General features: G+C 34.0%; 1 protein-coding gene across 1 annotated transcript in view; it reads left to right on the plus strand.

Annotated features, from left to right (window-relative positions):
- The window catches only part of VWDE (von Willebrand factor D and EGF domains), a 68838-nt gene extending 43393 nt beyond the window's left edge, over window positions 1–25445 (plus strand). The window contains exons 17-29 of the mRNA XM_011943472.1: window positions 497–747; window positions 1688–1907; window positions 6275–6415; window positions 12253–12348; window positions 12432–12527; window positions 13536–13631; window positions 14219–14314; window positions 15935–16030; window positions 19070–19165; window positions 19259–19354; window positions 20109–20204; window positions 22785–22888; window positions 25134–25445. Of these exons, the coding sequence (XP_011798862.1) occupies window positions 497–747; window positions 1688–1907; window positions 6275–6415; window positions 12253–12348; window positions 12432–12527; window positions 13536–13631; window positions 14219–14314; window positions 15935–16030; window positions 19070–19165; window positions 19259–19354; window positions 20109–20204; window positions 22785–22888; window positions 25134–25148 (1499 nt within the window). The 3' untranslated portion in view covers window positions 25149–25445. The remainder of the gene's footprint in view (window positions 1–496; window positions 748–1687; window positions 1908–6274; window positions 6416–12252; window positions 12349–12431; window positions 12528–13535; window positions 13632–14218; window positions 14315–15934; window positions 16031–19069; window positions 19166–19258; window positions 19355–20108; window positions 20205–22784; window positions 22889–25133) is intronic.
- The last annotated feature ends 1226 nt before the right edge of the window (window positions 25446–26671 follow it).

Genomic DNA, 26671 nt, shown 5'->3' on the forward strand with positions numbered 1-26671 from the left:
AGCTGAGACAGAAGAGGCGCAGCATCCAGTGTGGCCAAAGAAACGGAGCAGTCATGGACAGTGAGGGAGAAATAGAGAAAGGGAGTAGAGGGAGAAAGTGAGGCTGAAAGAATCAGAGTGCGAAGGATCCACAGTCAGAGAGAGAGAGAGAGAGAGTAGTGAGGCAGTCAACACCAAGAAGTAAGCTGAGACAGAAGAGGCGCAGCATCCAGTGTGGACAGTGCATGTGTATTTATATATTCTGTGCTATATCCAAAGTGCTTTCATACTTTCATAATAATGCCTGAGGTCTTGCACCTGTCAATTACTTTCAGATGTCTAAGAATGGAATTGAACTTACTCAGAATGTTAAAAAAAAAAAAAAAATGAAAACAGCTAATAGACCTTTTAGCAGAGTTCAGCCTTTATCAAAATGCTTATCTCTGTGGGAGCTCTCAGAAGTACACTTCATTCCTTTTTCTCACGGGTATACAGTTAAGTGTTTTCTCTATTACAGACAACCAGCCCCCGGTGATTCAAGTATTGCAAGACAAATTACAGACATTTTATGGTGAAAACTTTGAGTATCAGTTCGTGGCCTTTGATCCGGAAGGTGCTGACATTCACTTTACATTGGACTCTGGTCCTGAAGGAGCAAGTGTTTCCTCTGCAGGGCTTTTTATGTGGAAAACAGAGTTACTAACTCCACAGCAATTTACTCTACGCCTTAAGGATGACTGCGATGCTGAAACTAGAGTCACGATTGAGGTAATCTTTATAATTACGTAAGTGTCACTGGATTCTTTTGCAATTTTAACAACTTTATTTGAATTTAAAATACAAGCCATATTCCTAGTTGTAAAGAGCAACAGAGTTATTAAACATTGTATGGAAAATTAAACTGCCAAAACTTTTTATTATTGTTTGTAAGAATTTAAAACCTTAGAGAGAGTCTCAAGCCCAGAAGCACAGATATAAATTAATAATTTCTTTACTGTTTTACTTTGCACTTCCCTGTAACAAGGATAAACTCCTTCAGCTCCACCTTCATGAAAGATGTGTGATTAATCTAAGATTGATAATTATACCCTCTTCCATCAAGTGAAAGGGCCTGAGATGTTGAATTAGAAATCAAGATTATAAATATGACTTGAGATAACTAATTGGCAACTATAATTCCTTTCTTTATTGACTTTTCTTTTCATTATGTCAGTCATGAACACTTAATACTTCCAAACCCTTTATGTGTCCTTGTTCTTTTGAAACTTGGAACACACTTTTACACTGAAGTAATATTGTGAAGAGCAGCTGTGTTCTATGCCATATTAACCCAGTAATTCAGGAGATCATTTGCTCTCTAGGTTTGTGAATAACCCAGGTGATTAACTGCTGTCCACTTTAGTGATTTTTTTTTATGTTGTTCTACTTGCATGACAGAAATTGATCATCTTGTAACTTTTTTTTTAAGACAAGTTATCCTTAGTATTATATTGTGGTTTTGCACCTGCGAGTGGGCGTAATTGCCTTATTAAACTATTTTTAATACAATTTTATATTATATTTGTGTGTATGTGTGTATATATATCAAATATAAGTGATTTGGTCATACTTGTACATAAACACACATGCCTGTCATGATTTCCGGGGCATAAACTGAAGATAATTTTATTGAAAAATAAGACATTTCCTTTTTTTTTTTCTTTTTTAGGTGACTGTGAAGTCTTGTGATTGCTTGAATGGTGGATCATGTGTGTCTGATAGGAACTTTCCTCCAGGGAGTGGAGTGTACCTGTGTGTCTGCTTGCCTGGCTTCCATGGTAGCCTTTGCGAAGTCAACACTAGTGGGTGCCAATCCAACCCTTGTGGTCTTGGCAGCTGTATTAGTGGTTTTCACAATTATTCCTGTAATTGTCCACCTGAGCTCAAAGGTAAGATTTTGCTCCTCATAACAAATTAGAAAGAAAAGCTCATTGAAACACACATCTACAGATTACTCAAGCAAATGTGTGGTCCTAAAGATTTTAGTACACATCTTTACAATTTTAATAAAAGTTATTACAAATATAATTACTATCCATATCCCTTGTTCTTATAAATTGTAAATTCCATACACTATTATAATTTTGCTCATTTTTATAACTGTTATAGCAATGTAGGAACCTGTTCTGCAGGTTTCTAAACATTCCTGCCTATATTTGGTAGGGAGAAGTGTATTAAAATGTATTACTATTAAGATATAATATGGAAAAATAAAGGAGTTATGCCAGAGAAAATACAAAAGTTATCACTTAAGAGAGATTTTACCAATAATTCATTGACTTAGAAATATCATGGTAAAAAGTTGAAATCAAATGACATGTTAGCATATTTACTAACTCATTAATTGTCCTAAAATGTGTGATTACAGAAATATATGACTGCCAACCTTTAATTTTCCATGGCTTCTTAAAAACTCATATGAATACTTTCTTTACATTTAATAGATGTAAATATTAAGTAAGTAAATATATAGTTAATGAGCTGATATTTTTCTTGAAGACACCTATTTTAACAATACAGTAGAACTGAGCAGAAGATTTATGTGTCTTCTAATTTTCTTCAGCACCTTTTTTTTTTTTTTTTGAGACGGAGTCTTGCTCTGTCGCCCAGGCTGGAGTGCAGTGGCATGGTCTCAACTCACTGCAAGCTCTGCCTCCCGGGTTCACGCCATTCTCCTGCCTCAGCCTCCCGAGTACCTGGGACTACAGGCACCTGCCACCGTGCCTGACTAATTTTTTGTATTTTTAGTAGAGATGGGCTTTCACCATGTAGGCCAGGATGGTCTCGATCTCCTGACCTCGTGATCTGCCCGTCTCAGCCTCCCAAAGTGCTGGGATTACAGGTGTGAGCTGCCACACCCCACCTCTTCAGCATTTTAAAACAAAAATTTTATCATTTGGAACTATGAATGTAGATCTCTTTTCTACTCCACTGTAGACTATATTTGAAAGAATTCAGATGTTGATTGCCTCATAAATTTTAGTATAATAAGGGCTACCATCCATATATGACTGAATTTATTCATTCAGATGAGTTGTTAAGCATTTCAGAGTACCACATCAACTCAAAAACCTTTTACTAAGGACACACTGACTTTCCTAACATAAACAATTTTTGTAACTAAACAATTTGTCCTTAAAGCTAAACAACCATCCTAAATAACTTTTAAAAATTACTGACTTTTTAAACAAAGTTCAAATTATTGTTGTAATATGAAACTTTTTGCCTCAAATATTAATGGAAATCTTAACTCATCTTATTTACAAAAAAAAAATCGTATGTACTTGAAAGGTCTAGTTTAATATTAAATTGAATATAATTAGTGACTTTATATTTGATTATACAGTAAGTTTTAAAAATAGCATACTTCTATCCTCATAATGCATAGCAGCTCTTTTGGGGTTAGAAGGACAGACATGAAAAGTAGAAGTTATATAATAAGCCGATTGGACATACAATGTTTTTCCAGTTAAATAATTTGAGCTCTTGACCTATATTTTGTACAGGCAAAAACTGCCAGGAAGATGTTGATGAGTGTGACTCCAAGCCTTGCTTTGAGGGAGTAGAATGCCTGAATACCTTTGGTTCCTATCATTGTGGTTCATGTCCAAAAGGATTTTATGGGGATGGAAAAATATGCCATGGTAAAAGTTCCTATTTTCTGCTAAAAGATTTCTTTTTTTGCTGCATTTATTTTTTAATAGCATAGTTTCTGTTTTTGACTCATGTATTTATTCAGTGTAAATGCATTAAGTGTCATGCATTGAACTAGATACAAAAGTTGCAAAAATATGTAAGACATGGCCTCTGATTTAATAAGTAAAGTGTAAAAGCAGGGAATATGACTAGTAATTACACAGTACAATAAAGTGTTCTGTGTCTTTTGATAGAAATCACAAAAGGGCTAGTAGGAATATTACAAAGGGAATCTTATCTACCTGGAGAAATAGTGAAAACTTTTAAAAAAGGAAGTGACTAGACTATACTAGACACATGAGAACTGAATCTGATAGATCAAGAGAGAAAAAGGCATTCCAGCCAAAAGCAACAGCAGGAGCAAAGGGACAGAAGCAGGTAACATCACAGCACTCTTTGGGCAACCATTGTGAATAGTTCAGTGTGCCTGGAATACAGGAAGAAAGGGGGGCTGCTACAAGAGTTAGAGCTAGAGAGGTAAGCAGTAGCAAGACCACATAAAAACCATGGAGACTCCCTTAAAATTTTGAAGTAGGAGAGAAACACGATACAGTTTACCATGTGAGATAGTTTAAGAAGTAGTGTGTAGGATGGACCACTTGTGGGTAAGGAACTGTGTAAATCTGAAGGTGGGAAGAAGAGTTAAGAAAATATTTCAAATATATAGGAAAAAGATGAAGATATACTAACCTAAGATGAGGTAATGATGAAAGGGATACTAAAGAAGCGAGTTGATTGTACTTGGTCGGTGACGGATTCGTATGATGAGAGAAAAAGATTCATTAAGTTTTAAGGGTTTGATTTTAGTGAATGGGTGTGTACAATTTGCATTTGCATTGCTATGGATGAAACTGCATCCCCCCAAAATTTATGTGTTGAAGCCCTAACTCCCAGTGTGGCTATATTTGGAGAAAGGAAGTAATTAAGGTTAAATGTGGTTATAAGGGTGGAGCCCTGATCCCATAGAATTAGTATCCTTATATGAAGAGACACCAGAGAGCTTGTGATATATGGACAGATCCAGAAAGCAGCCATCTTCAAGCCAGGAAGAGAGCCTTCACCAAATCTCAACCAGCCAGTCTGATCACTTTGATCTTGGATCATTGAACCTCCAGAATGGCAAGATAATTTCTGTTGTTTAAGCCTCCCAGTCTGTGGTATTTTGTTATGGCAGCTCAATCTGACTAAGACACGCAAGCAATGTATCGGAAGAATAAGTTGTTTTGGAGGGGAATTATAATGAATTCAGTTGGATGCACAGAAACTGGGGTTACTATGGAATATCCATGTGAGCTCAGAAAGGAGGATTAAGTTGAAAATATGATTCTTAGAATCATCAGCTATGTCATAGAATTGTTCAGGGAAAACCCTTAGATTTAGAGGAAAGTAGACAAAAAAAAAATTGGTGGACATCAACATTTTAAAAGATTAAAAGAGAAAAAACTAAGTTACGGAAGACAGTGTTGAAGATCCATACCTTGGGTTTAATTAAGTGAATGGGACGCTCTTTGATGACATTATGTACTAAGGAAGCAGCAGCATCTTGTGCTTCAAATTGGGCTGAGCCTGCCTAGCCCCGCAGATATGAACAACACAGTATAGGATGGTAAGGGGAATTCTTTACTTCTGCTTCTCACATTTACTCCTGAATATCCCATCCCTAATATTCACACCTTCCACTCTAATAAGTGATCTAGCAGTATTCTTTCCCAGACAAGCCCATTTCTTCAATAAAAACTTCATTCAGTGGCATTTAAGAGAAAAACAAGTTGAACCAAATCCCCTTACACATGAGTGACTAAATATGTTTCTTAACATTGTCAGTGTCATTTGTATATTGTAGGAAGGGGCTTATTAATACAAAAGGATTTTTGGTTGTTGGTTGTGTTTTCTTAGTTTTATAATAGGCACCAGAGTCAATGAATATCAACATGAATATAGCACAGTTATTCTTGAGGTTATTGCTAACTAGTGGGGCACATAAGAATCAATAGCGTGAAGGGCAAAGTTCTGTGGGAGAACCCAAATGGGCAAAACTGATTGACTGGGTGAATGCAACTGAAGGAAAGTACATCAGCTTGGGTTGCCATAACAGACTTGGGGGCTTAAACAACAGAAATTTATTTTCTCACATTTCTGAATGTTGAAAGTTCAAGAGTAAGGTGCGAGTAGGGTTGATTTGTGGTGAGATATCTCTGGTTTGCAGACTGGCTACGTTCTTACCAGGTCTTTCCTGCATGTGTGGTATCTCTTCCTCTTTTTGTAAGGACACCAGGATTAGGGTGCCACTCTTACGATCTCATTTAATCTTTTACCCCCTTAAAGACCCTGTCTCCAAACACGTTCACATTTAAGAGTAGGGATTTAACATATGAATTTTGGGGGGACACAATTCAGTCCATACCAGAAAAGTGGGCAGAACAGATAACATTTAAGCTAGTTATTTAATCTAATTTGCAGAGTTCCATCCAAGTGGCATTCGTATTGTATGTTCTTATTTGTGGTGCTTTGGTTGTATAATAGTTTAAGTCTCATCTGTTTTTCTTGTTCTCATTTACAGTTGAAACACAGTTTTTAAATAAATTTACTACACACGTTGTGGTTCTCACAAGATCTGATAAAAGTATAAATAAGGAAGAGGATGATAAAGATGCCCAAGGGAGGAAGAGGCATGTTAAGCCAACAAACAGAAATGCCCTTAGTAAGTAATGATCATAGTTAAAATCTAATGACAAGTAATTCCTCTTGTTTGTTTTCTAGAAGATCAACATATTTATTCCTCAGGTATTTTTATTTTTAGAAAGATCACCTAAAGGTTATATAATGCGGTTTAAAATTTATTCTTTCTCTTGCTAATCTATTCAATCATCTGGGTTATATTTTAGAAAAAAAATGCATTTATGTCCTGTAATGGACAAAGCATCATTTAAAGTGATTTCGGAGAAGCTAATAGTTGGAAGTGACTATTTCAAACTTATATTTTATAAATCCTTAGAAATTGGTCATCCAGTATCTGCTCAAACCCTAAAAGTGATAAGAAGTTCACTATTTCACAAGGCCTTACTTGTGTCATAGTGCTTTCTTAATAGCCCTCATTTGGTTCAATCATTCTGTGATTGTCTTCATAAAGTTCTTGTATATTTCACATTGACTTTCTTTACACCTTAGCATTCTGTATTATCAAATGTTATTGTGAATGGACTATCTCTCAAGATATTTTTGATTCCTGGAACCTAGGAAATGTGTCTTGATTTTCATATTATTCCTGTGTTGTCACATTACTGAATACTCTGATGTACACTGTGGTTTATAGTGGATTATCTTTCTTGATTTTATTGACAGACAATAATTGTTTTTTGCAAATAGGGAGTTTTGTCTGCTATTCTTATTTACTTTCTAGTCTCAATAGTGAGATTTAATTTATACTTATAATGTGCCAGCACTAGGCAGACATTTTTTGTATCTTACCTCATTAAATCCACATAATAGCTATTTACAGTAACTGTTATTACTTCTGTTTTACAGCTGATTAAACAGAAACATAGAAGGGTTAAGTAATGTGTTCAGATTATGGAGTTTTAAACTACAGAAGAGAATTGAGCCTGAGCAATCTAACTGAAGAGACCAGGGTCTCAAACTTACACTCTCATTGCAGTGTAGTGTACCTCTAGCACAAAGCCTGTAAGGAAGGGAGGGCTTTGTTAATGGTATGGGAATTCTTCTCTTGTTTCACTATTGACTATGATATCACTGTAGTTTCTGCTAGATACCCTTTGTCCAGTTAATGAGTTTTCCTTTTATTAGTTGCTTTTCCAGAATTCCTAGTTTTAAATCAGGAGTGGGTTTTAAATATTATCAAATGCTTTTTCAGCATCATTTATTACTTGCTATAATTGCAGTTAACAAAGTTTCCTTAGACTAAGTTTCTCACAATATTTAAAACCAAAAATTAATACATATTACATTTCAACATCATTATGTATTTTCCATATTGTCTTTATGCAATTATATCATATAATTATGTTAATAGATTCAAGTGTAATCCTGATATATTTTCCCATGAATGTACTGCTACTTTGATTTGCTAATATTTCATTTAAATTTTTTATATAATGTCACAAATATATTGACTATATGATTATGCCACTTTATTTTTTATTTTTATTTATTTATTTATTTATTTTTTTTGGAGACGGAGTCTCGCTCTGTCTCCCGGGCTGGAGTGCAGTGGCCAGATCTCAGCTCACTGCAAGCTCCGCCTCCCGGGTTCACGACATTCTCCTGCCTCAGCCTCCGGAGTAGCTGGGACTACAGGCGCCCGCCACCTCGCGCGGCTAGTTTTTTGTATTTTTTAGTAGAGACGGGGTTTCACTGGGTTAGCCAGGATGGTCTCGATCTCCTGACCTCGTGATCCGCCCGTCTCGGCCTCCCAAAGTGCTGGGATTACAGGCTTGAGCCACCGCGCCCGGCCTGATTATGCCACTTTAATAAAGTGTTTATAAAACTTTTCATCTCTTTTTGTGCATTGCAGCAGTTTTGAAAACACTGTTTCCTTAATTATTTGGTAAAATAGATTATCTGTCCTAGCATCATTTTGGGTAGTAAGTTTAGATTGTTTTTCTATTTCCATCAATGTTTGTACCTCATCTTTAGTCAATTTAATCACTTATATTTTGCCAGAAAATCATTTGTCACATTTAGATTTCAAATTCTTGTATACAATTACACGTAGTATTCTTGTATAATTAAAATTGTCTTCTTATATGTAGCTTTTTCACTTTCCTCATCTCCAAAGTTGTTTAGTTATATTTTTCCACTGTTACGGTTTTTGATTTTTCCTAGACAGAAGTTGCCAAACATTATCTATTTAATTGGGATTAATTTTTTCAAATAATCATTTAGATTTGTCTTTCTGCTGATTGCTATCCTTTTACTCTCCTTTTTTATTGATTTGTAGGGTTACTTCATATATTCTGGCCACCTCATATATTCAGATCCCATACATAATCTGTACTTGAAATTATTGTGTTTATTTCTGTGGTTTGCCTTTATCTGTGTTCTGTTTTTCATGAAAGCATTAAATTTTATGTAATCAAGTAAACATATTTTTAAATATTTTATTTATAGCTTTTTAAATAGATACAAGTCTAATCCTGATATATTTTTCCATAAATGTACTGCTACTTTTGATTTGCTGGTATTTCATTTAAATTTTTTATATGATGTCACAAATATATTAAGGATCTCTCAAAGTTTAAGTTATAAATATGAACTCTTAAATTATCTTTTAGAGCATTTATTATTTTATATTTTACATTTAGTTTTTAATTCATTTGAAATTTGTTACTTTATGATATGAAGTAGAGATCCAATACTTTTTTTTCTTCCAGGCGAATAACAATTATGTAGTACCATTTTTAAAATAAGCCACATTGAATTTAAATATCATATTTTTATTTAAAATCCCTTATATGTTGAGATGTATTTCTGAGTTTTCTATTATGTTATTTTCTAATAGTCTTTTGCTATGCCAATAATACATTGTTTTGATTAGTGTGGCTTTATACTATGTTTTAATATCTGTAAGGCCAGTATCTTCTTATGATTCTTGTATTCTGTAATTTTGTTTCTATCTCTGATATGTACCTTCATAAGAACATCAAATCATTACATTTCAAAAGAAAAAATGTGCTTTACCAACAGGCATTTGCTAACATATGCTCTTTTCTTACTTTCTTCAATGATAATTTTTGTAATCTGGAGTTTCAATTCTTCTCTGCTTCTTTGTCCAATTCTCACAATAAACAGACAATAAAAGCTCACCTAAGGAGAAGGTTTACATGAAGCAATTTCGTTCTAGAAGGAGTCCCTTCTGTGTACAGAGGCTGAGGGAAGGGGACACTGACTTGGCCCAGTCATTTAAAGCAGGTCTTCTGGGGAGTGCTAGTCCAGGACCTTTTCTGTATTTTTTTTTTTTTTGACACTTAATTGTGCTTACCTTATTGCCCTTATTTATTTTGGGGGCTATATTTGGTGCACTCCTGTTTCTATTAGTCTGAACCTACATACATTTTATGTTTCAGGAAGTCCTCACATTTTTCAAAAATCTTTCCTTGCACTTGTTGCCAACTATGTTAAGGATTATTTTTGTTGTTTTTGGTTCATTTTCTTCTATCTTTTTCTGGTTTTGATTTGATTTGGCTTGGCTTTCTCTGTTTTTATATTTTAACACTTTTGAGAATTGCTTTGCATGAAAACAGTGCAAAATCAAACCCTAAATTTGCAGTAGAAAGTTTAACTAGAAAAACATATCTAATCACTGCTTAAAATGTGTCCTTACTCTAAAACTCATTAGATTTATCCATACCAAATAAGTGAAAATGCGTTATAAGGAAATGAAGTATTTTGGCAGGGAGAAATAAACAATGACCCCCCCCCAATAAAGGACCTGTAAAAATGTTTTAATTTCTAGTTGAGCAATCAAGAAAGACGGGGGCATAAAATCTCATTCTATCACATTGGGAACATTATTAGAACTGTGGTTCTTTGCCTCTCATATATAATAGCATTTATATAAATTTCCATTTTTTACTTATACATTTAGCTCCTGTCTTATTTACAGGCAAAATTACTTACTATTCTGTGTTTCTGTAGGTTTCATTTTATTTTTGTCACTCCTGTAGTAGTTCTCAATGATTGTTTTGTAGTGAATTCTAAATTGCTCAGGGATAGGGGCTGTACTTTCCTTTGTTTTGAGGCTCATGTGTATGAGGTGATCAACAGGTGTTTGTTAGCCATTTCAAAATCTTAATAAAATAAATTATCGTACTTTGACTTTTATACTATTTAACATTCTGGGTTATTTTGTGTACCCCAAAAGATTATAAGCTCCTTGAAGACAGAAACAGTGTCATGATTTCTTATTAGTACACAGCTCCTACTACAGTGTTCAACAGTGTAGATACTAAATGAATGAATGAATTAATTAATGTAAAATATTTCATGTAGCAAAGACTATTTATAAATGCTATTGACTCACATTTTTTAATTTTTTGGTTGTGTAGGTATAAATTTTCAGCCACCATCAACAGAATATTCACTAATTGGTACAAGATTTACTCCCACTCCCACTACTATCAAGAAGTTATTGAGCACGACTGACAACATCTCCCGCTCATCACTAAAATTAATTACAGCCCAAATGGATAATTCAGAAAAGGCCATTTCCCATCAGATATCAGATTTTGAGCATGTGGATCGTAGTCTTAGTACAAATCTCAGTCTGGGTGAGTTGGAAGTTTCTATGAAGAAAAGCAGCTTTTTAAGCATGAACTCAAACAGCACCCATGGCAAAGTGAAGGACGATATCCAGAACAACATCCAAACAGAGTTGGGAGGGTATAACTCTCAAATGAGCAGGTCTTCCCAAGATTACACACAGTATGAAGATGAGTTTGTGCCGTCTATTACAAAAGCAATCACTATTTTGCCAGAAAAGTTTGGATCAACCAAAATATCACCTTGTGCTGACTCGCCTTGTTTTCTTGGTGTTTCCTGTGTGCCAAGCTCAGATGGTCTCTTCAAATGTGGACGCTGCCCCTTTGGGTATTATGGAGACGGTGTCAATTGCAGAGGTAGTATGAAACTCTTTAGAAGATGCAAAGAAAAGTATCTAATTCAAGTTTAAGTTATTACAAAGATATGCTTTTCTATTTACTAATTTCTATTCTGCTTTGTTCATTTGTTTCCATTTATTTTATTTATTAATCATTTATACTGTATTCTTACCACATTTTGAAAGAACAAAGCTGGGTTTTCTGAGTTATTTATTAAAATCATGTTAATATTATAGAGTATTACAACTATATAATATATATTACAAATATATTGGAGTACTTTCTGTGTTTCAGGGTCTGTGGAAACATTTTGTATCAACTGTGTCATGTAATCCACATGAACCCCCATATTGGGTATTATTTTTCCCATTACACAGATGAGGAAACAGAGCTTTGGAGTGCCCACTGAATTTCCCAGCATTAACCAGCTAAGCAGATAAAAGATGTCAATATAGATCTGATTAACACTGTGGTCTGTGTTCTTTTCAGCTCACAGTGGGCATTTAGCACTTCAAATTCTAATTCTGGTATATTCGCTTATTTGCATGAACTAGTTTTCTCTGTAATCTTTCCAGCTCTTTTGAGATTACAGCAAGTCATATACCACTTTAATTTTAAAGACATTGTTTCTATCTTCTCACAATTATTAACATTGCTTTCTCTGATGAAAATCAACTTTTTGGGTTTGACAACATAAAAGCTGCCGTGTGTTATTGTTTTTCTTTGTGTTTTGGCTTGTTTGAGACTAAACTTAAGCAAGAGAGTTATCGTGTTCTTGTGTTCTTGTGTTCTCAGTATTATCTAGAGGGACTATTAGTTAACTATTCAAATTTCAGAGACTTTTGCTTCTATTATAACTAAGTCTGTGGCAATATGTATGTCCTGTTTTAGTAATCAACCTTTTCTTCTTTGATTTTTTTAGCCATTTGTAGATATCCATGTGGAAAAAGTAGGGAGTGTGTTGCCCCAAACATCTGCAAATGTAAACCTGGTTACATTGGTTCTAACTGCCAAACTGGTAGGTAACATCATTCATTAGTTTGCATGATAAATTTTATTTGGTAATTGATATGTCTAAAACCTGGGCTTTATTTTATACAGCTCTTTGTAACCCTGATTGCAAAAATCATGGAAAATGTATTAAGCCTAACATTTGTCAGTGTCTTCCAGGACATGGTGGAGCAACCTGTGATGAAGGTGATAATTCAAATTAAAAATCAAATATAAGCCCATAGCATACTTTTCTTTAAAAATCATTTTACAAGACAATTCAGTTTTACTATGTATATACTAAAATATTCTTATCAAAGCTGGTATAGGACTCTACATTTTAAAATACTTATTAAGCATAATTTATTCAAAGATTCTAAAGAATTAAATTTCTTAAATCAGAGATTGAAGGAGCAATAGCTTATTTGTGATTGGTAAAATTATCCTCTGAAATGATTTGAGGTTTAGTTATAAGGTACTATATATCTACAAATATTTTAGCTTCAAGCAAAAGACAGCTATTGAGTGACCTACCAAATATGGTTCAAAGAAAGTGTTAAATGCCAAAAAACTAGAAAATGTAAAGTAGTAAGAAGAAATCTAAAATGTGAATTTTTAAAAATGCATCTATAGTCATATAATTGCATTGCTTTGGTTTAAATCTTAAGTGGAAAATGTATGAAATAGCATTCCTAAAGTGGATGATACTTTAAAGAAATAAGTTGTTTATTTTAAAATAATATGTGAAAAGATAGTTTGGTAGATGGTGCATATAATTATGAAGAAGCTGAGAGCCATGTTAAATGTTTTTATGGCAAGGCAAGCTATAAATTAACAAATTAAAGTAAATTTAGGGTGAAATAACAGAAACAGTCAATATAAATAGCATACAAAAATAACTATAGAACTATAGGAAAGCTCTATTTGTAAGGCAGGAATACGTAAGTTCTCTCACTTTTCAGAAGAAGGCTAAGGTCCTGTATTTCCTTCCAGTTAACACAAAGTTTTATTAATCAAAGCATGCTGCTGATTTGTAAGTGTTTCCAGTGTGAATTAATATGGCCAGTCCCACAGAACTAAATTTTGTAGTAAAAGAGGACTTAATGTATTATAAATTGCTCTTACAACAAGATTTTATTGTGACAGTGCTTTATAAATATAAACTGACTTTTTAGAAATTAAGAACTGACTTAATAACATAATCCGTTTCTGCAGAACATTGTAACCCACCTTGTCAACATGGTGGCACATGCTTGGCTGGGAATCTCTGCACTTGTCCTTATGGTTTTGTAGGACCGAGGTGTGAAAAAAGTAAGCAAAACTCTCCTGCTGTCTGATATAATGAAACTGCTTCTTTGAATAGTTGGTGGCCTTAATGCTACATTAAATGAACCCAAATTCTAAGTAAAGAACACACATTGATGATTGATGACAACAGTTACCATCCTGCATAGCACTGGGATCAACCACAGCGGCCATTACTAAGATAAATAAGTTTGTTTTGGGAAGTAACGTCACTCTGATGCTCTTCATGACCTTTCTTTGAGAAAACAGGAACTCAAATTTGTTAAATTGCATGTAAATTTCTTTTTAAATTTATGTCTATGATTACTTTCATCAATAACTAATACTTTTCCCAAATAGCCAAGTCTTGTTTACCACTTGGCTCAATGGTTTTCTATTTTTTCCATCTCTATTAACCAAAAATGAAATAAAATAAAATAACTGAATGTGAGAATCAGAAAGCATTTTAAACCCAAATATAAATTATATTTTATCTTTCTCTGTGATCTTATTAATTAGCAGATGTGATTGGCAGTTAAGAGCTAGCTAGATAAAAACCAACAATATGACTACTCCAAGCCTAATCTTTCTTTTCTTTTATTCTGTGATCTCAGTGGTTTGTAACAGGCACTGTGAAAATGGAGGCCAGTGTCTTACACCAGATATTTGCCAGTGCAAACCTGGCTGGTATGGACCCACCTGTAGTACAGGTAAAATGGGAAATATTTTCAATGAACATGTCAATTAAAAGTTAAAATATGCTAGTGTCCTGAAGACGTGCACCTAAGAAACGTAAAACTGACCTGACAAGACAAGAATGAAGTTGCTATTTCAGACAGATTTTTAAAACTCTTTCATCTTCATTCTCTTTGTTTTTGTGTTGAACCATATGGTGTCTTACAGCTTTACTGTTATCTTATCCAACCAATACTGTTTTTGCTTTTATATTTCCCTCATTCACCTACCTTGTGGTGAAGAGAAACATGTTGAACCATCTAGGTCTCTTTTAAGTTTTTCATCACAATACAAACATCCTATTTCATTAAATATCTAAGCAATTCTGAATTAAGTGCATACCTTTCATGTTATTCTATTTATGTATCACAGTATCAGACTTGTTTTTTTTTTTGTTTGTTTGTTTTTTTTGAGACAGAGTCTTGCTCTGTCACCCAGGCTGGAGTGCAGTGGCATGATCTTGGCTCACTGTAACCTCCGCCTCCCAGGTTCAAGCGATTCTCCTGCCTCAACCTCCCGAGTAGCTGGTATTACAGGAGTGTGCCACCATGCTTAGCTAATTTTCGTAATTTTAGTAGAGATGGGGTTTCACCATGTTGGTCAGGCTGGTCTTGAACTCCTGACTTTGTGATCCGCCCACCTCAGCCTCCCAAAGTACTGGGATTACAGGCGTGAGCCACTGTGCCCAGCCTAAGCTTGTTTCTTTGGCAGCAATGTTTGCAATTACCTATGTTTGATCGAATTCATTATAATCTAATACTTTTTCTCAATGAAAGTGTAATTCAATGTTTATAGCTGGCCAATTATCTGTGAAGCATCATGCAAATGGAAACAAGCATCCATTTGATTTTTGCCCTGATTTCAAGTCACATATTGTTAGTGACAGAGACGTGGGATACAATTATGAAGAAAACTATGATACAAGTTGAGTTATGATAAGTAATGTTATTGAAACACAGTTTCTTAGAAGCAGAGAAGGAAGAAATTAATTTTGGCAAGTGGAGTGAGGAAGAAAATAGTATTTATAGTCGATGTTGGTGAATGGGTAGGATCTAGTGTGAAAAATAAAATTGAGGATGTCTTTCAAAGCAAAACAAAGAATGTTTTTGAGTGTGCTAGGACTTGAGTGCCGTGTCCCCATTTTAATTGGGAATGCGATAAAGAAGTGTGCATGGCTACATGTATTTGAGCAGATTACAAACCATCCTGTTAACATGTTGAATTGTCTTCTCTTAACTTGCAATAATTTCTTCTAGCTTACTGATGGCATTCTGAATTCTAATCATAGCCTCTACATTCTTGATAGAGCAGGAGCACTGTCGTCTTGGACAAACACCGACACGTTAAATTCCAGCTCCCTTTTGAGCTTGTCTAAGCTTAGTGTTATTTGTAAACTTAAAGAACATACTTTCAAAGTGATTATCCAGTAATTTCATTCCTCTTATGTTTGGCAAAGTCTAATTAATTATACATTATGGGTTTTACTTGCAGTAAAAATAAAATATTTCATTATACACCATTTTGTACTTCTGTGCAGCTTTCATTATTTAAATAATAAAACTTTTATGGTCTCTTTTCCTCCTGCTGTTTATTAGCTTTGTGTGACCCTGTTTGCCTCAATGGTGGTTCATGTAATAAGCCAAACACTTGCTTCTGTCCAAATGGATTCTTTGGTGAACAGTGTCAGAATGGTAATTAATCTTTCTTTGTATGTAAAAAGGGCAAATGGAAAGTTAGACATCAACAGAGCTCTGAGTAAACATGAGACAAGTTTCAAAGGGAAAGATGCAATTTTCCCCCAGAATTCTTGTAATGTTTCAAGTATGCCCACCAAATTACTAGCTTACAAAAATATATCAAAGTTAGTATGTAAAATGGTTATATTTACTCAATATATTGAAGCTCATACCTTGGCACCTCTCTGTGCAGTTTTGTAGGACCAAGGTGTGAAACAAATAAGCAAAGTTCTCTTGTAGTCTATTATAATGAAATTGTGTCATTTCTGTGACACAGCAAAAATGTTTGATTTATGGTCAATCTACTGTCCACTATTATCCCATAATCTCTTTTCACCTTAGTTTCATTAAACATTTATGAAGAATCACCTATGCACAGCACTATGCAAGAAGATACAGAGACATAAAAATGCATTGTTTTTCTCTTTCACGACTTATTATTTTAACACTTTCCCTCATATAGTTAATGTTACAGGTTATTTTCAGAATAATGGGGATGTTTTCAGGGTATGAATTAATGTCAACCAATAATATGTAACGTGTATTTTCTGCATCTTCATATTTTCGCGTTTATTAAAAAAATGTAGAGTAGATTTTTACTATGGAACATGTCAGAGTATTCCTATAATTTAATTCCTAAAATTCAGATTTTCCTTGCCACAATGCACTTTGATTTGCAATTCTATTTATTTTATTTTGGATGTTGGCTAGGATTCTTAGGATGGAAATAAAGCAGAAAAGAAGCCACCACGCTAACACAGGATATACGGGCGTAGCAAATGAGTTCCTGTAATTCATATTCCTTTGAAGAAGCAGTTGGAGAAACAGAAAGAAGTGAAGATTAAGTTAAGAGAAATCTTGAAAACTAGAAGGCTATGGCTAAATCCATGCTAAAGAGTTATATATGTAGTTTTGAATGGAGAATGTAAGGAAAGAAATGAAAACGTTACATCTTCCATGCTACTTGAAGTAGATGTAAGATATAGTAAGAAAAGTTGTCTAAAATGTATATACCAGTTGTATAAGTGCATAAAAGAAGAAATCTCTCAATTATTAAACTGAATTAAAAATTATCTGTTGAACATATTCCATGATGTAAGGGCCAGAAAACAGATTATCATTGTGGGAAGAGAGTAGATTTTACAATTAGCTTGCCTCCACAACTTTCTTGCTGGTATGGAAATTTACTTAAAGGCTCCATGCCTCAGACTTCCTGGCTTTCAAGTATGATCTAGACAGTTGCTATGACATGTAATTATTATTAGATCTCATCTTCTTGTGAGCCTAAATGGTGGGAAGGGAAGATGGCACACACATTGAAAGTGATTGAATAAAATTAGGTGGAATATAAAGTCATATGAAAAACATATACTGTGTGCACTATAGAATTTTTAAAAACGAAGATAGAAATTGAGCTAGAAACATCACAAAACAGTTAAACTACTAAACTAGTAAGCAAGGCTTAGGATGTATGGCCAGAGAGATGTTTAAATACACCTTCCAATTTGCTTCACCTCTTGGATTTCACATGGCGAGTGAATCCAATTACTTAGCCCACTTTAGGGTTTGGTGACAGAATAAGGCCTATAGGTCTCATAAATATATGTGGAGGGTGGATTTTCTCATAAACCTCCTTTTCCTAATGTGAGATTATGGGTAGACACAGCGAAGCTTAAATAGTATGCCCTTTGTATATATTATTTTAATTATATATGCTTTTTTGCATAAATAATTTATTTCTACACTCAAGTTTTTGTGGATAATTAATTATAGCAAGATTACCCATCATAAACAATTTGTGGAGCTTTTTTAACTTTTAAATTCCTAACCACAGGCATTTCCTATGGAGTTTTCATAGTAGAAAGAATATATGTTTTCTAATAAATAATAATCTTAAATTGTGTGAAGGATAGGATGCGGAAAATGTTAAGAACATTTCTCCACCAATAAAAAGGATCAATAAAATGTCAGAGAAATAACAGTAGATTCAAACATGAGCCAAAAAAAGTTCAACCTAAAATACTGGAAACTGTTTGCTAAAAACTTGCATTTATATTGTTACTATGAAGTTCTATATTATTTCCATTCAAAAATCTATTTGAAAACAGTAGAATTTTTCTTACAGTTTTTGAAAATAAAGAAAGCAACTATTAATTCAAACTGGGAGTCAGTCCACACTAGTCTTATTAATACCAGTTAATATGAAATTTATTTTTAAAATACAAACTAACATTTATTTACTTATTATTTAGGAAGAAATTAAATTTTAAGTTTTCTAGACAGGTTTTCCTGTGTATTACTTAAAAGAAATGCCTGCATTTAATTTTCATACCTGGAAGAAACATGAAGTAATCATAACCCTCTCATAAAATTAATACATATTAACCTCTGCATTTCATAAAACAGAATTGAACACATAGGAGCTACCAGTAAGATATATTCAAAATTATCTAACAAATATTCTGAATAAAGCCAAGGATTTATTGTTAAAAAGACTTTTACCAAGCATTCACAGGAATAAGTCACATATAAAGCTCTGCCTTCATAATCTCAGTAAGTACTCAAAAGTTAGTTTAAAAGTGCTTTCTAAGTGTGTGTTGAGATTTGTTTATTTTCCACAAGAACAGGCACATTCTTATTTTGAGCTAAGTTTTGACTTATTTTCTGGGTTTTGTCTAGATCATTCCATGCTTTACTTTGTTGTATAGTGAAACATAAGTTAAAATTTATAATATATTCATTGTCATATGAAAGAATCAATTTGTTATGAACACTTAACCAATATATTTCAAACTGTGCTAACCCAATAGCAGCTTATAGATATAAGCATTGCATTTCGTGATTTAGAAAGGACAGGTTTAATGAGTGATCTTTTATTTTAATAGCACAATTCTCTGCCTTATGGCCACATTGATGAAAAGCACATGATGCAATGTATCATATGTAATAATGGAATATGTAATATTCACAGATTGCTGTCATGTGTTCTTTTAGCTTTCTGTCAGCCTTCCTGTAAGAATGGTGGCCACTGCATGAGAAATAATGTGTGCATCTGTCGTAAAGGATACACTGGTAGGAGATGCCAAAAAAGTAAGACATCACTAAATATATTTGTCAACTACAGGTAAAGCAAAGACAAAACTATTGAATTTAAGGGCTGACTTTTCATGCTTTTACCTTAAGGCATCTGTGATCCTATGTGCATGAATGGAGGAAAATGTGTGGGACCGAACACCTGCTCTTGTCCTTCTGGTTGGAGTGGGAAACGATGCAACACACGTAAGAGGAATACTCTTAAAACGCTGAAACTTTCGTCCTTCATGGGAATGTAAAACAGAATTTAAAACAAAGAGCATTTTTTTTCACCTTTGCTTGCTTGGTCTTTTTAAAATTTTTGCATATTTATTCCTGCTTTAGGAGATACCTTTTTGAAACAAAGAGTTTTTACTCTTCTGAACTCATTCTTTCAGGTTAGCAGAAGAGGATATATTGTATTTTTCAGTTTTTCTACTGCACTTGCCAAGATAAATAACAAGTCCTTAAGTCCTGAAGTCGGGGTCAGGGAAAGGTTTTAAAAAATTACTGACTTCTTGGCCCCACCTCAAACCATCCAGTTCTGAGTTTTCCAAGAGGAGCTAACAGTGCCACTCAGACTGGTTAGCTCCTGAGGGTGGCTGTCTTTATTCAAATGTTTCATTTTTTTCTTCCTATAAATTATTTTAAATTAGCCACTACTAGAGTGTTTTGATCAAAGTGAAAAACTGAGAATCGATATAGATGTCCAGCAATTGGAGAAAAGTTAAATCACGACACATTCAAACAGTGGAACATTTTGCAATTGTTAAGGTCACATTTTCCAAGAATATGTAGTGACATTCAGAAGTGTTCTTGATAAAATATTAGGGAAAAAAATTCTTTAATCCCTTACCTGTAACTATTTCTTTTTTATTCCTCTAATGAAAAGTTTCATGGGTTATGGATAGGATTTGACTAGTAATTTAAAATTTTAACTTGTTTATATTTTGATTGGCAGCTATCTGCTTGCAGAAATGTAAAAACGGTGGTGAATGCATTGCTCCCAGCATATGCCATTGTCCTTCCTCCTGGGAAGGAGTGCAGTGTCAAATACGTAAGCCCACAGGATGTTTGTCCTACTGTATGTTCTGAATTGGAATCTGTTATAATAATTAAAGTATAGCCATAGGACAAATCGTAGGGGAAAAAAACTCCAACATGCCGATCCTTTTTAAAAAATGATTTTAGAAATAAAACAAAAACTTACTAAATTTTATATCCATTTAAAAGAAGAAAGTGTAGTATAACATATTAATAGTTCGTGTGGCGGAGATAATTTCAAATTGTGATCTGTCCGTTACCAATAAAGTTTCCCCAGGTGGGTCAAAGAAGGCGTTGATATATAGAAGTTTAAATATTGTTTCACATTATAAGATAAATACATATTTATCATGGACACCTTAGAAAATATGGAAATGTATTAAAAATAAATCACTCTAGGCCAGGCGCGGTGGCTCATGCCTGTAATCCCAACACTTTGGGAGGCCGAGGCAGGCAGATCACGAGGTCAGGAGATTGAGACCATCCTGGCTAACACGGTGAAACCCCATCTCTACTAAAAATACAAAAAAATTAGCCAGGCATGGTGGCGGGCGCCTGTAGTCCCAGCTACTCGGGAGGCTGAGGCAGGAGAATGGCATGAACCCAGGAGGCAGAGCTGGCAGTGAGCTGAGATTGCACCACTGCACTCCAGCCTGGGCAACAGAGCGAGACTCTGTCTCAAAAATAAATAAATTAATAAATAATAATTTTTAAAAAATCACTCTAAATTTCACCATCCAGAATTACTTTCGGTTTCTTTTTTAGAGTTTTAGCATATTTCCATCCAATATTAGTCATGAATTTCTACATAGATGAAATCTTAAGACATAGAGGAAGATCAAATTTTATGCAATTTTGAAATTTTTTGTGGAAACTTGCAATAACATGTTAAAATATTACCAATTATTAACTTAATGGGAAAAACTTGAAATTCCCCAAAATATTTCCAAATGGTTAATAATTATATAATTTAAAAATTGATGGCCAAGTGTATTGTAAACTGAAATTACACAGTTTTATTATGATATGCCTTTTTCCTAGAAATAACGTACCCTCCATTTCAGTGTCTTATGAACCACACCCTTGTTTCCATGCACCAGAAATTTTGCATGTAATTTTTGTGACTCTTAGACCCTATTTTATTAGTAATTGGTATTGTAATTTATACATTTCTTATCCTAGAAAAATATATCAAAGTACTATTAAGTGCTGGTATTTACAAAAGAAATGTATGCTCAAATATTGATAATTCCAATTGGAATTTAGATGTGATAAAATGCTAGAAAAAAAGAGTTAGCAACCTTGACTTGAGCTGCTTGTTCTGGAGTAAGCTCTATATGGACCATAAGAGAGAAGGATAAGAAGATGTTAAAAGCACATTAATGAGGAAATACGCTTCAGTGGTTGCAGATTGAGATTGTCTGAGCACAGCCTGAAGCTGTGCACTCTGTTTCTGCATCCTGCAGCATTTTTATGTGAATTTAAAAGTCATCCTACTTCAAATTCTTTATTTCAAACTATTGAGAAACTGTCTTAATATATTGATATTTCTTAAACAAAATGTTATTACCATCTGTTGGAAAATTGTTGTAATAAAAATTCAAATCTATGATATCTATCATGTGAATGCTGTTTTCTTAGCTGTGGAGCCCTCATGGATTATACAACCTGCCCAATTGTATACAGCAGCCCTGATGAAAAGATACCCTGTCAATGTTGCATTTATCTTAAAGGACACATTATTCTTGAATGTGTAAGCTTCAAGTATGTGATATTGAAGCAGTATTTCTCCTATAAAAATAACTATTATTTATAATTTTATGGTATGCTCGTTTTCACTCAATATTACTTGAAAGAATTTGTGTCGTTTAAAAACAAAATTTAAAGCAATATATTAAGTTCCATAATTTAAATACTACAAAAATTCCTTTTGCCTCCCCCCTTATGTTTAACATTTTAGTTATTTACAAGTTATTATTAAGTATTGTAAGTATTTTCTGTCTACTGGTAGATGATAACTAGATTGAGATATTGAGATAATTGAGATAGATGTAGGTATTTTTAATTGCCTTGGGAAAGACTTCAAGGAAGAAATGTATGATATAGACAGTATGAGTATCTTTCAGAAATTTTCAGTCGAGTTATTTCACATTAAACTTCCAATGACAGTATAAAAACTGTCAAATTTTCCATACAGTACCTGGTACTGGATTGTCTGTTTTAAATTTTTGCTTAATGTTAAAAAACAAATTATAGATGCTATCTTCTGTTAATGACTTGAGCTCCTCTAGAAAAAAAAAAGATATATTTCAAATATTTTAAAATGTAGTCAATGAAATTTTTGTTTCTTTTAATAATATCTTTATAGAATTCCAAAAGTGTTGTTTGAGTTTTGGGTGCTTTGTTTTTGATGTGTACGTGTGCTCTGAAAGATGGGAGTGCATAGAACAGATCCATTCATTGATGGTTCATTAATAGATTCTTATGATTGCATTAGTGTCCAATCACCATATAGCCTCAGACCACTAGGATAGAATATGTCACAAGCATTTCATGTTAAAAGATGATCATTCTAAAAATTTGTGTATTGCAGCAATTTGCAATCCAAAATGTCTTTATGGGGGCAGATGCATATTTCCCAATGTGTGTTCCTGCCGCACTGAATACTCTGGAGTCACATGTGAGAAGAAAATACAGGTATTTCAAAGTTTAAAGAAAAAATAAATTTTAGACATTGACATTTGCATATCTCTTCTACTTAGAAATTGCTACTAATCAATGTTTTATTTTTCTCTTATTTCCAAAATAAAAAATAAAAGCATTTATTTGCCTCTAAAATTAAAAATTATATCATTTTTGTGTTATGGTAGAGTTATTATATAAAACTTTGATGTGATTTTAAGGAATTTCAATGTATAGATACAACTGTCCAATGTAATGCAGTATTTCATGACACTGTAGTTGAGACAGCAAATATTCCACAAAATAGATTCAAGACACTTATTTGTAGAGCCATTGCTATAAAACATATATTTAAAAAGTTTCTGCGATGCTATTTCTTCACAGAGGATTAAACTGCATTTTGTTTGGTCTCTAATCTTAGATTTCCAAATATCAACAGCCGAAATATTATTTCAGTCCTAATTCCTATACACACAAGGGTAGCTCTAATAATCTCTCTCCCTCTCATACAAACACACAGACACACAAATGCAGCAAACCTCTCAAAAATGTCTTAAAGTTAATCTGTAGGAGTTGTAATTCAAAAAGTCATTATATGCTATTTAGTACTTCAAAATGCCCCAGGGTCATGAATATAAAAGTATGCTGGAGTACTAGAATTTGACAACTGATTAGAAATTTTCTTCTTGAAGCTTGATATGGATCAATCTGGCTTGGAGACAATATGGATATATGTATAGTTTTCTCCGAGCACTGGTGTCATCCTGTAGGATTGGCTCCCATTATGAAAATAACCAGATCATAACAGGGCTATGGTCTGAAAACTGGAAAGCAAAAGTTATTGAGTACTTATTTGATTAAATATTGTTTGAGAAAAATAAAAATAAAAGCCTCAGCTTCCTTGGGTTTGAAGGCAGCCTAAATATATATTATTTGATTTGATCTGATGTGAGATTTTTATGGCACAGAAAACCCTAGGACCTCTAAAGCTTTTTAACTCCACTATGATAGTACTAAACTAGTGGCTGCTCTATAATCTATTTTATGTATGTATTTGCCATCTGAATCCTTCCTTATATGATCAATAGCGAATCATCTTTATCCCCATCAATGTTGCTTCTGAGAACACATTTGAAATCACACTAAGGGGAAAAAATGCCAGAAGGCCATGGGGAAGGAAAAGGGGAGAAAAGGCTAAGGATGAGCAGGTTTCTACTGTAACCTGCTCTCCCAAGCTTCTAACTTCAATCTCATTCTGGCTTTATTCTGTTGATCACTGGTGTCATTCTTTTTCTTCACTTGCTCTCGATATTTCTTTGGCTCCCACACATAGGTTAAAACATAAATTTCTCTTTAGTGGGGAAAAAAGCAACCACCATCCACGGGTATCCACAGAACCTCCAACTCCATCCTTTGCTCCCGTCTTCCCTACCTTCCCCAAAGGAGGGTTCCGGCTGGCTAACTACCTCCTGGCTCTTCCTCAGGCAACCTGAGATAGTGGATAAAAAAAAGAAATGGAGCTTACTGATTGGATTGCTAGAATTTCAATGAAAAAGAATTACTGGCTAGAGACAAGAAACACAGAGAAAGGGAAAATAAGCAAAGGAAGAAAAAGGTGCTAAAGAGGGTGGGTTGATAAAAGGCTTTGGGAAGCATCATAACCTCCTGCTTGTGGCTCAGTGCACTCACTCTGACCCTACCACTTAATTTGCTCTGTGATTTCAGTCAAGTTTAATCCCCTGAGTCTCAGTTTTCTCATCTGCAGTATGGCATTGATAGTAGCACCTAATCATAGGCTTATTGTAAGGATTAAATATGTTAATATATGTGAAATACTTAGAATGGCGCCTGGGACATAACAAGCACTATGTAAGAGTTTGTAACTAATTACATCGAATAGAGGAATAGAAAGAAGTGGAGAAGGAAGAGGATGGGCAATGCATTATGAGCATCAGTGGTTTTTTCCCGAGGGATATTCAAACATTAATCCGTTTTATTGGGCATGGATGTTTCTAAAGTGTAACATTTTGCCAAGGTGGAGTCACCCAGTATGCAAGCTCCATTTGATTATGACTGCTTGGACCTTAAATACAATCTTGATTAGATTTCAATTTTATGAAAACAGTATTGAGCCTGGTGGCAAACAGAACCAAAAGAGCTTTATGTATCATGTCAGAGGGAAGGAGGCAACAAATAATGAGTACGGGTTAAATGATTTTATACTATTCATTGAAACACAATTTCCTTCTTCCTACTACAGATAAGACACCATTGAGTAGCATCAAGTATATGAATTACAAGCCTGTATCTTAAGAATGGAAATGTTTTGTTCAGAAAAAGTTGGAGATAACTTGAAGTTTATTTGAACATCATTCAAAAAATATCTTAAAGACTGAAGAAACTAATAAAATACATAATGATCTCAGTTGTAATCATTAGAGAAAAGCAAAGAAGAAATCCAGGTAATCTAAATTTGATGTTGAGATGGGATAGGATATTTACATATTGAGATGATGTATCTGATATTCCATCCATTCACAATATTTAATAAACTGAGTATTTTCTCAGCCCTAACTGTGACTATGTCTGTATCATTAGTAGTCAGTCAACCTAATGGAAACCACTTGATATCATCCTGATAGATGATGTTTAATTCAGAACAAGGGGCTCACAGGACTATTTGAAGGATGGGGAATGAGGGTTGGGAGCTAGAGATTAGGAAAGCCACCGCTGATCAGAGTGGGTAATAATGAAGACGTTAGCCCAAAGCTCCAAGCAGGTTCTTTTCAGAGACTTTCCTGAAGCTGCTACAATACTTGAGAATCTTTAAAGACTACCACCAACTGTCTTAGGCAAAGTGGATTATTCCCAAATTTTTGCTAGGAAGCCACTGTGAATTTCATCTTTCTAATCATCAAGCTGCAAACACCTCTGAAAAGACTAACAACTTCCTCTTCATTTCCATCTTCCTACTCTCCAGCAAATTTTTCTCATTGGCAAACTCTGACCCAGAACCACACAGATAAATGGATTCTGAAAAATGTAATTCCCAGCCTTACAAAAAAGTGGCAGTGGTGTCCTGGGCCCAAAAGTGAGAAAACAAGACACCAGACATGCTAAAAGGTCTGCATCTGATTGCTCTTTCATCTTTCAATTTTTTTCTGTACCATGATCCATTTTGGTATATGAATCGAGAGAGATGATCACAAAACCAAATCCTTCTACAGATATCACAAGAAAAGTGTATGTGGATGCTTAATAAAAGCAAAGTTAAATTACAATACATGAATAGTTGGAGAAGTGGGTAACAACAACAGGGAATACACATATAATTAAAGGATTTGCCTCAGAGATGCAAATAATTGCAAGTTACCTGGGGTTATAAAGTTTCCTTTTTCCTGCTATCTCATATTTTACCTCAAACATTTCATTTGACTTTCAGAAAACATGTTATTTTAATTTGAACATGACCATCTTAAATCATATACATTTACAAAGGCTCATTTTTCTTTTCTTTTAAGTAGAAAGTTTGAGCATTCCTAAACCATATCTAACCTGTAAGATAAAGTAAGACATGATCAGAATAAAAGTATTGCTACATTTGCTAAGGACCCTTTAAGTATTAACATCCAATGTCAGAATTAAAGAGTTTTTAATTTATCATTTTGTATTTACTAAAAGGCAATTTTAATAGATTGCTTAGGGGACCATAATATAAACCAAAAATAAAATTCAAAGCCTCCCAACCAGTGGAAAGAACTCTTCTCAAGTGATGGAATTCCAAAGTAAACCTGAAAC

Source organism: Colobus angolensis, unplaced genomic scaffold (genome assembly GCF_000951035.1).
Source record: "Colobus angolensis palliatus isolate OR3802 unplaced genomic scaffold, Cang.pa_1.0 Scaffold104, whole genome shotgun sequence".
In the NCBI taxonomy this organism is placed as follows: Eukaryota; Metazoa; Chordata; class Mammalia; order Primates; family Cercopithecidae; genus Colobus; species Colobus angolensis.